This window comes from Excalfactoria chinensis, chromosome 2 (assembly GCF_039878825.1).
Source record: "Excalfactoria chinensis isolate bCotChi1 chromosome 2, bCotChi1.hap2, whole genome shotgun sequence".
In the NCBI taxonomy this organism is placed as follows: domain Eukaryota; kingdom Metazoa; phylum Chordata; class Aves; order Galliformes; family Phasianidae; genus Excalfactoria; species Excalfactoria chinensis.
In genome coordinates, this window is record NC_092826.1 from 133755748 (window position 1) to 133766124 (window position 10377).

The 10377-nt window shown below is 54.3% G+C and overlaps 1 protein-coding gene across 1 annotated transcript; it reads left to right on the forward strand.

Moving 5' to 3' along the window:
* Positions 1 to 5344: 5344 nt before the first annotated feature.
* On the forward strand, positions 5345 to 8328 carry MNX1 (motor neuron and pancreas homeobox 1). Its single transcript, XM_072329644.1, has 3 exons — positions 5345 to 5953; positions 7302 to 7462; positions 7594 to 8328. Exons 1-3 carry the CDS (start codon positions 5419 to 5421, stop codon positions 7927 to 7929), a joined length of 1032 nt encoding a protein of 343 aa, XP_072185745.1. The 5' UTR covers positions 5345 to 5418; the 3' UTR covers positions 7930 to 8328.
* Positions 8329 to 10377: the final 2049 nt, after the last annotated feature.

Here is a 10377-nt window from a genome sequence, read left to right on the forward strand (position 1 = left end):
GTCTGCATTCTAAATGTATTTTAATGTAAAGGTTAATGGAGTTTTAATAAAGGGCAGACGGCCACTCTAATTGCAGAACACCCGGCGCACTCTTTTAAAAACCTCTTTAGCTGGCTAGACAGGTATTAATAAGTGTGAACGCCATTAGAAAAGAAAAAAGCAGAGGTTTGAATCAAATGCTTCTTCAAAGCTGAATTTATTGTTAAACCAAAACTGCGGTCCTTGCAGACATTTTGCAAAGAAAAATTGGATCGTCAATAGATTTCCCATCAAGCGATCCCGTGGATTCTCTATTATCTATTATCTGTACCTAAATTACACACAGTAAAGCAACGAATGTTGAATTCCCCACCGTTCCTTATCCAGATGTCAACTTTCAGCCTTTCTCCTCTTTGTTTTTCCAGCCCCTGCAGCCCTGTTCAGCCTCCTCCCTGCTTCCCCAGTTTGATCTTTTTTGCAAGAGCTGGATCCCGGCTCACACAGCATTATGAATGCACATCACCATCCCTGGTATGCGGCTTAAAAAAGAAGAAAAAGGAAATAAAAGAGCACGAGCTATTTCGAAGCAGGCCCGGTGCCAAGCAGAGCTTTCAGCATCCAGAAACCCAATGAGAGAGCAAAGTGTCTGGCTGAACACGCTCTGAACAGTGAGCTAAAAGCCAAAGGGAATGGAGGAGCTACAGGTATCCATTACCTGTAGATCCCAGTGTGGGCTCCACTACCAAACCATTGGATTTTTTAAGTGTTGAGAGCCAGGGTCAGATCAAATCCCATATGAATGTGAGTGAATTGTGATGGGGATCATAGGATGATTAAGGATTCAGAGCCCCAAGAATCACTCCAGGCAGAAGCAGCACCCAGGGGCTTGCTGCCTCTTGCCCCCAAGGGCAACATTACCCCATACCATCAGGTTTCTGCCCAGTGCAGATCTCTACATCTCCCCTCGCCCACATGGAATGGAAGGACAGAGGCACGTTCTGACCCCACAGCACCTGGAATAATTTAGAGCAGACAGCAATTTTCTGCTTTGGAAATAATTTCTCTAACCTCTTCCTGCCCCTGCTGCAAACCCCTCCGCACAGCCCCATGTACACCATCACCCTCCAACACTGAGCATTTACATTAACACGGGTGTGAAATATGGGCTGGGATGCGGTTTGGGGCTGAATGATAGAATAGAAGTAAATTTTATATCATTTTATGAACGGGCATTAATCAATGCTACATCACAACGACAGCCTCGTGGAATCACATCCCACTGTCTCCTAAAGTCGCTGTGATTGATGCCACTCTGATGACAGTGGGTACAATTGATGTTGGGAGTGGCCCGCATCGGGGATTTGCTGCATTCGGTGCTTTCTGAGCCTCCACGAATGGGAGGGACCTTTGGAGCCCAGGCCAGGAGACAACAACGTCTGTCACATTACGAATCTGCTCTTAAAATTCATCTTTTATCCTGGGTGACATTGATGCCGTCCCTCTGACACGCACACGGGGGCCCCAGCGGTCCCGGACCTGGACGACGTGGAGCCCCGAAAGCGGCACTGGGGCAGAGCTCTGAGATGGGACGGGACAGCCCAAGCTGGGGAGGAGCTCAGCCGGGACACCCTGCGGCTTTTAGGGCAGCCCTCGGATCATCCCCTGCCGCAGCCCCACGATTCTCCCCAAATCGTTTCTTCCCACCTTCAGCACCGCCCCCGCCGCAATCGGTCTCGAAGAGCTGGGCAGAACCATTTCCAGAACCCCCCCATAGTTCCCTGCAGGCTCCGCTGAGCTCAGCACCCGCGGGCGGGACTTGCGCGGGGCGCGCAAAATCCGCGCAGGGCGAAACATCCTCGCCGCGCGCAAAATCCGCGCAGTGTGAGACATCCGCGCCGCGTTTCTCGACGCTGCGCTCGGGCAGATGTTGAAGACGTATGAGCGCGGAGTAGTTAAAAGCCGCATTATATAGTTCTGCCGAGTCTAAAATCGCATGTGCTGACCCATATATTTTAAACTGTAAACGGACTCCAGTCATTTAAAATATTGCAACGTCGATAGGACTAATTAATTGGAAATAAGAAACGAAAGAATACAATTAAACGAGGAGAGAATCATTTTCTAATTTAATAGCGGGACATTTATAAAGATCACGAGCTAAAAGGCGGCCGATGATCCCATCGACGCGGCGTTAAATCAGCGCAGCCCGGTGGGGGGGGAGGGGGGGGGTTGGAAGGGGAGAAGGAGCAGCCCCGGCCCCTCCCGCGGGACCCCGCGCCCATTGCGCGCCCGCGGAGCAGGAGCGGCTCCTCGCGTCCTCCCCGCCCTCCGATAAGGGGATATTTGATCGGCCCCCATTTCCTAACCTTAATTTATGGCGATAAAACAGACACCCGGGGTCCTCTGAAATTGTCTTTTCATAATGAATAAATTTAAGGCGGCTAATTAATATATAAACTAACCCGATTTGTCAGATTGATTTGTATTTTAGTTAATTGTGAAAGTAATTACCACACGGGCAAATTAACAGCTTTCTGGAAATGACCAAGGCAGGGGTTTTATTTCCTTCCTGGGTGAAGAAAATTCATTTTTCCCAGCTCTTGATGTGATGAATAAAAGCCATAAATCTGCGTGATTGGTGCAGGCAGAGTCTAAATGGCTTCATATTTCATTTTAGGTTTAATAGAAATATTCATGCTCTGTTTTAATGAAATTAAATTGAAGGGGGGTGGACTGCGGGGCCGGCGCTGGGCGCTTAAAGGGGCCGCGCACGGGCCGGGGCTGCGGGTGATGCTTTGGGGCGAGAGGGGGCCGTCGGGCTTTCGTTAGTCCAGGAGAATGAAGTAATAAGAGAGTAAAATAAGGACGTGTAGTAAAGAAATGGCGTTCGGTGCGGGGATTTGCGGAGGGAGTAGAATTAGAGGTGAGATTTTGGCAACGGTGACACCATTTAGACAACAACGAAACGAAACCGTGGGGAGTCCGAGGAACGGGACTGTGGAAATTGGTTTGAAGGAAATGAGAGAGAGAGAAAAAAACAAGCAAATAAAGAAATAAAATAGTTTTGAAAGGGAAATATCCCGATATCACGGCCTACCCCCGCAGGAACTAACAGCTTTCGCCCCCCTTCCCCCAGTGGATGGTGTGGTGGGGAAGAGACGGGAGGGTTTCGAGCGGCCCTTTTGCAGACCGGCCCCTCTTCACTGGGCTGACACCTCCGACGTATCATTTTACTGGGAGGGGAGGTGGGGGGGGAGACCCATGGAAGGAAACCATAGGGGGACCCGGGGAGAAGCACCCAGAGATGGGACCTAATAGGACCTGGGCGGGACACCGAGAGGAGTCACAGTGGGGGGAACCCAGGGAGAGGACCCAGGAGGGGGACCTAATGAAGGCACCAAAGGAGAGGACCCCATAGGACTGAGGGTGGACCCAAGGGAGAGCTCCCTAGGCACCAAAGGAGGGGACCCGGGGCTCACCCAGCCCTGCCACCGTCCCTGCCTGTCCCACGTTTCCCCGTTCCGGGCAGACCCCGCCGGCTGTGCCGTGTCGGGGAGATGAACCCCGCAACCCCCCGCACCTCCCCCGCAGCGACTTGTTGATTTCCCCTGAGCAAATCCGGCTTTGATGCAGTCGCAGCGAGAGCGGTGAGCTGATGAATTGACAAAAACCAATCAGCTTTATTGGGAAACAGGTTAAGGGCAGCGGAGTGTCAATAGCTCTCCGCCCGCCCCGTCCATTAGCCGAGTAGCCTGATTACACCGAGCAGACCCTGCGCTGCTCGCACCGAAATTGCTTTCATAAACGCGCCATTATCAGCATTCGATGCGGGCGGCTCATTTAGAGCCATCCCGGGGGTGTCACATCTATCAGGGGGGTTCATGTATCATTAGCTCATGTACAAAACGTCGCGCTGTAGGACGCGTTTTATTTAGGCACTGAGGTGCGGAGTGGCTCCGGGGATCCGCGGGGCTCCTTCAACCCCAAGCGGGGCTGCGGCCGTTCCCACGGGGCTGTCCCGGGGAGCCCTTCAAAGGGAGAGGAGGGGTCGGCGTGCCCCGGGCACGGGGGGGTCAAAGGGAGCACCGAGGTGTGTGTGTGTGTTGGGGGGGCGAGGCGCGCTGCTATCGCCGCTGAGATAACGGCGCATTGTTGGGCCCCGGGAGGGCGTTGGATCAACACAGGTGGGAGCTGCGGGATGTCCCGAGAGGGGGGAGCGGAGGGGAATGTTAGAGAAGGAAAGGAAAAGGAAAGGGAGAAAAGGGGAAAAGAGGAAAAGAGGATAGGAGAAAGTAGAAGAGGAAATAGAGAAAGAGAGGAGAGGAGAGGAGAGGAGAGGAGAGGAGAGGAGAGGAGAGGAGAGGAGAGGAGAGGAGAGGAGAGGAGAGGAGAGGAGAGGAGAGGAGAGGAGAGGAGAGGAGAGGAGAGGAGAGGAGGAGAAATAGAAAAAGAACAAGAAAGAGAAGAATTGGAAATGAAGTAGAAAAACGGGAAAAGAAAAAAAGAAAATTAAAAAGGGGGGAAATAAGGAAAAAATGAGAAAATAAGGGAAATAAAGTGGAAAATCAAATGGAAAAAGAACAAAGAGAGAATAAGGAAATGGTGGGGAGGGAAAGTAAAGAGAAATACAAGAAGAAAATGGAACGGGGGGGAAGGAGAAAGAAAAGAGATCAAGAGGGAAAGAGAAAAAGGGGGGAAGGGAGAAAGATGAGAGGGAAATAAAAGGAAGCGGAAGAGGAAAATGAAAAGGACAAATAATGGAAGGAAAGAAGTGGAAGAGAAAGAAAAAGTAAAGGAAATAAAAGGTGAAAACTGGAGGGGGAAAAATGATAAACGGGAGGAAGAAAAGAGGAAAAAGGAAGGGAAAAAATAAAGAAGGAAAAGTAGAAAGAGGAAAAGATGGGGGGGAGGAAAAGGAAGGAAGGAAGGAAAAAAAGGGGGGGAAAGGGAGAAAAATGATACTGTTCGATTGGGAAAATATAACGGAACAAGCGAACGTGCGCTCTGTGCCCCTCGGGTGGGGCTGCGGGGTGACCCCGACGGGGCGGGTGGGGGGTCTGGGGGGGGGGTGCGTGTCCCGCCGGGGCCGTCCGCGTCCGTCAGACCGCAGCGGCGCGGGGAAAGCTTCGCCTCCGCCCGCGGGGTCCCTCCGGGGCGCGCTCTCTCCGCGGCTGCGGGGCCGGGGCGGTGCCGTCGGTGTGGGCGGCCCCCGCCCGTGACAGGTGCGCGGCGCGGCCAATGGCGGCCTCCGGCTCCCGCTACCGCCAATGGAGGCGGCGGCGGCGGCGGCCCAATGGGAGCCGCCTGCGGGCCTTGAAGGGGCGCTCCGCGCCGTGCGGCCGCACTCCGCCCCCGCCGCCGGGAGACGCGGCCCGGGCCGCGGTGCGTCCCGGTTCTTCCCGGTTCCTCCCGGTTCCTCCCGCCGCCTCCGCCGCTCCCATGGAAAAATCCAAAAATTTCCGTATCGACGCGCTGCTGGCTGTCGATCCCCCCAAGGCGGCGGCGCAGAGCGCTCCGCTGGCTCTGGTCACCGGCGGCTCCGGCGGCGGCAGCCCTCCGTCTTCGTCCTCCTCCTCTTCCTCGTCGTCGTCCTCCTCCGAGCTCCCCGCCGACTGCCCGCGCACCGACAGCCCCTCTCCGCCTCGCCTGCTGCCCGCGCACTGCGCGCTGCTGCCCAAAGCCGCTTTCTTGGGCGGGGGGGGACCCGGGGGCGGCCACCCGCAGCACCACGCCTTGGGGCTGCACCCCGCGGGGCCGGCCGGGCCGGGCCTCTACGGGCACCCGGTGTACGGATACCCGGCGTTGGGAGGGCAGCACCCGGCGCTCTCCTATTCCTATTCGCAAGTGCAGGGAGCGCACCCCGCGCATCCCTCCGCCGACCCCATCAAGCTGAGCGCCGGCACCTTCCAGCTGGACCAGTGGCTGCGGGCGAGCACGGCCGGCATGATCCTGCCCAAAATGCCCGACTTTGGCTGTGAGTATGCGCTGCTCGCTCCCAAAACTTCCCTTAAACCCTATCGGGGCTGCGCCTTCAGACCGCTGTGTTATTATTACTACTTTAAATCAATTATGATTATAACGGGGATATCCGCCCGCAGTCCCGCACTATTCCCTCCATACGATCCATCCCTTCTCCCACGCTCTGAGAGGGCAGCTCTCCCCGACCGCTCCGCGCAGCCCCAGGGCGCAGCTCCGGGCATCTCCCCTACAGCATCACCGTTGTGCTTATTTACGCTTTGTTTCTTTCTTTAACCGGCATTACGGCTTTAGGACACCTTCCTTTAGGACACCTTCCTTTAGGACACCTTCCTTTAGGACACCTTCCTTTAGGACACCTTCCTTTAGGACACCTTCCTTTAGGACACCTTCCTTTAGGACACCTTCCTTTAGGACACCTTCCTTTAGGACACCTTCCTTTAGGACACCTTCCTTTAGGACACCTTCCTTTAGGACACCTTCCTTTAGGACACCTTCCTTTAGGACACCTTCCTTTAGGACACCTTCCTTTAGGACACCTTCCTTTAGGACGCCTTCCGCACGTTCGCGGAGACAAAACCCCATTGTTTGCTGTCGGATTGGGGTTGTTTGGACTGCGGCGTTCAGGGATGGGGAGTTGTGGGGGGGTCCACAGAAGAGCGGCTGTCCGAGCGCTGCCCTCAAATAGGGGGAGGAACGGGGGTGGCAGAATCTCACCGCGGTGTGAAAATACCTCCGGGGCCTCCGCTGCCATCCCTGTTTTCTAAAGCGAAGGATGGAAAGTGCCGAACTGCGGTACCCCGCCGCCTTCCTCATTTTGTTAATGAAATCCTCGATTCGGATCGTTTCTAAAACGGGAACGTTGGCAAATATCTGTAATATAGAGAATTTGTTTATCCTTCGTTCCGAGGCCGTTTCCCGTCTCCCGGCCCTTAACGGTGCGCTCCCGAATGCGGCCGCTGCCGCATCTCTTGGCTCTGGGTTGGGGTTAAACCAGCTCATCCCGTCCATTGGGGTTAGGATTAATTAACGCATTGCTCTAATTGCCGCCGCCGGGCTTTGCTTAACGCGTTAAACGCAACAAATCGCCGCGATCCCCGGCAGCGTTTCGTTGCGCGGCCCTCGGGAGAACGAAGGAATTTTCCTTCTTTTTATCGATTTTTATTTATTATTCCCCAGCCCTTTTCGGCCCTACAGGGGATCCCCACCACCACCACCGCTCCTCTGTTCCCCTCTCGCTTCTCTCTCCGTTGCCACCCCCGTCCCACCCGGGGTGGCCGTCGGGGCCGACCGGAGCTGATGGCCGCGTTTCCCCCTTCTTCTCTCTCCCCTCCCTCCCCCCGCAGCTCAGGCGCAGTCCAACCTCTTGGGAAAGTGCCGGCGGCCGCGCACCGCCTTCACCAGCCAACAGCTGCTGGAGCTGGAGCACCAGTTCAAGCTCAACAAGTACCTCTCCCGGCCCAAGCGCTTCGAGGTGGCCACTTCGCTGATGCTGACCGAGACGCAGGTGGGGAGAGAAAGAAGGAAAAAATGTGATAATTAAAAAGGAAAATAAGAAGGGAGGGTTGGGGAAGGCACGGGGGGTGGGGGGGTGACGCCAAGGGGTGGTGGATAAAGGAGGTTGTCTCCCATTTCTAGGTGAAGATTTGGTTCCAGAACCGCCGCATGAAATGGAAGCGCAGCAAAAAGGCGAAGGAGCAGGCGGCGCAGGAGGCCGAGAAGCAGAAAGGAGGAGGAGGAGAGGACAAAGCGGCCGAGGAGCTGTTGCTGCCCGGCCCGGAGAAAGGCGGAGGGAGGCGGCTGCGGGAGCTGCCCGACAGCGAACCCGAGGACGAGGAGGAAGAAGAGGAGGAAGAGGAGGCCGGGCAGTGCTGCCCCTACCATTCCTCCGACTGCTCCGAGGCGGACGAGGAGGACTCGCAGCCCGGGGGGCGACCCGGAGCACCCCCGCCACCCCCTGCACAACCGCAGTGAGCCCGCGGCCGCCCCGTCGGGGCCGCCCCCGGCAACGGAGCCTCCTGGCCCCCCTCCCCATCCCGTGCTCCCATCCCTCCCTGCTCCGAGGGGGACGCGGAAGGGGATCTCCGGTCTGCCGAATGCGAGGGAGGATTCACACAGTATTATTATTGACTGAGAAGAGGCCACGACTTGAGCCCCCCGCCCTGCCCTATCGGAACCGTTTCCTTCTTACCATATATCGGGAAAAGTGTTTATGTCATGAACGTTAAAACTGCTGCAAATCTCGATACTGTCTTTATTTTTGTATATCGTATTTATAAAGAAAATAATAATAATAATAATAATGAATTCCTCTACTTATGCATGCTAAATTATTACCCAGCCCCTCCTGCTGTGAGTTGGGGGGGGGACGAATATAAATAAAGAGCGTTTTGTACTGTGGGGATGAGTTCGGCTCCTTGGGCTGGGGGGGGGGGGGGACTGGGGCTGTCTGACGTGCGATTCCCCCCACTTGTGGGTCTGCGGATCCAAAGCGGCGTTAATTCGCCTTTTAAGAAAGCGAGAGGGGTCGTACAAAGGGGCGAGGGGTTCCCGGGACCGAAAAGAGCCCCTCCGAGGGGCCAAGCGCGGCCGCTCCGGGATTTCTCTCTCCAATAAATCCGCGGATCAATCGGTCCTTGTCACGGCGTCGCTTCCCCGGCTCAATTAGAGAGCATTTAAATATAATCACTGCCTCGGCCCCGCCTGCTCCCCGGGGCTCAACCCTGCCAACGAGCGGCGGAGCCGCGGCCGCGCAGCCGGGGTACAACCGTTTGTATGGGGGAGAAGGGGGCTAAAGACCTCCGGAACGCGTCCTGCTCCCCCTTCTACGTTTTATACGTAGATCTATGTTATGTTTTGATCTCGTGCATTTAAAAAAATCATATATAAAGAATATATATATCATATATCATATCATTTTTGTTTATTATTGTTGCTATTGTTCTTCGAATTCTGATTTAATCATTGCCGTTCTTTTTCACAGTCCCTCCTTAACCTTCAATTCCCCCGTTCCGCGGTGCGCAGCCCAGTTTTCCTCTGCACGCAGGAACCCCCGATCCCGGATTGCTTCGAGCGTCGCTCCCCGAGATGGGATTTAGCGGCACCGCTGTTATTTATGACTTCGCTGCCCGACACTCCGCAGGAATACGCTGTAATTCAAAGCCGCTCCCGGGGTAGAGCATAAATCTGGGCAGATCCCAGGTGTCAAAAACCTGATCGGAGGAAAACTTGATTTAGGCTGATCGATGCGTGCTCCCCTCGCAGGGAAACAATCGTGTTACGGGCTCTCATTTGAATTGGTACAACGATTTCCTTTCGTTTGCAGGCCGCGGGGTTTGGGAAACGTAAAGAGAGAAAAAAAGAGAGGAAAGGAAAGGAAAGGAAAGGAAAGGAAAGGAAAGGAAAGGAAAGGAAAGGGGAGGAAAGACGGCTTTGCGATTTTCAGTCTCAAATGTGTGATTTTCAATGCACAACTTCGGTGCAACACCGCGGCTTCTCTGTCCCGGAGCCCAAATCTGCTTCTCCGGCTGAGATCCATCCGCGCTTCCCCCGAAATACCCGACATTGGACAACCTGCCTCGTTATCCTGAATAACGGTAATAGTCATAATAAGGAGAAAAGAAGGGTAAGAAGTTACATTTTAAATATATATATATCTATCAATGGCGACCTGAGCTCGCACCCTCAAAAAGAACCACACTTTACCCATTAATACCCAATTAACCCCTCGCTAATTAACCACACCGACACGCCGCAGAGCTGTGTGCCCGAGCCCATGGATAAACCGCGCAGGGTGCGGGCAGCCGCTGCCGGGCTCCGTTATCAAAGCACTGCCGGTGTATTGTGTCTGTCTCAATAAAATTAATCTCTTTAAAGCCCGGCCCCTACAAGAATACCTTCAGTGTTCCAGACTACAAGGGCAAATATGTTTTTCAGATTCTGTTTTTATGGACGGATTAAAGTTTATTTTCCATAATAGGGCACCTAATAAAACTCATAAAGCTCTGTCAGTCTTACAGCTGGTGGCCTCATTTAACACTTTCACTTCGTAAATCATTTTACAGCTTACCAGGTGTTTCCAAAACCGAGAGGAGGGGAAGGGGGGGAAGAGAACGAGAAGGGGGCACAGAGGAATTAAACACACTGCAGTCACCCGGCGGCCCCTCTCACGGTGGGATGCAAAGGTGGTGATTCCAATGGAGAGAAAATCCCTTTAATTGGGATTTTCCATTTTGAAGGGCCGAGGCTCACGAACAGAGTGATAAAAGGAATGTGGAGATGGTTGGGGGGGAGTGGGACCCCATTATCCTATGCTGCCCAAATGAGCATCCCCACACATAGCCCAGCATGGCTCTAACCTAGTGCCCAATAGTGAACTTATTGCCCCAGTTGTGATTTAATGACGCTATTTGTTCCCCCACC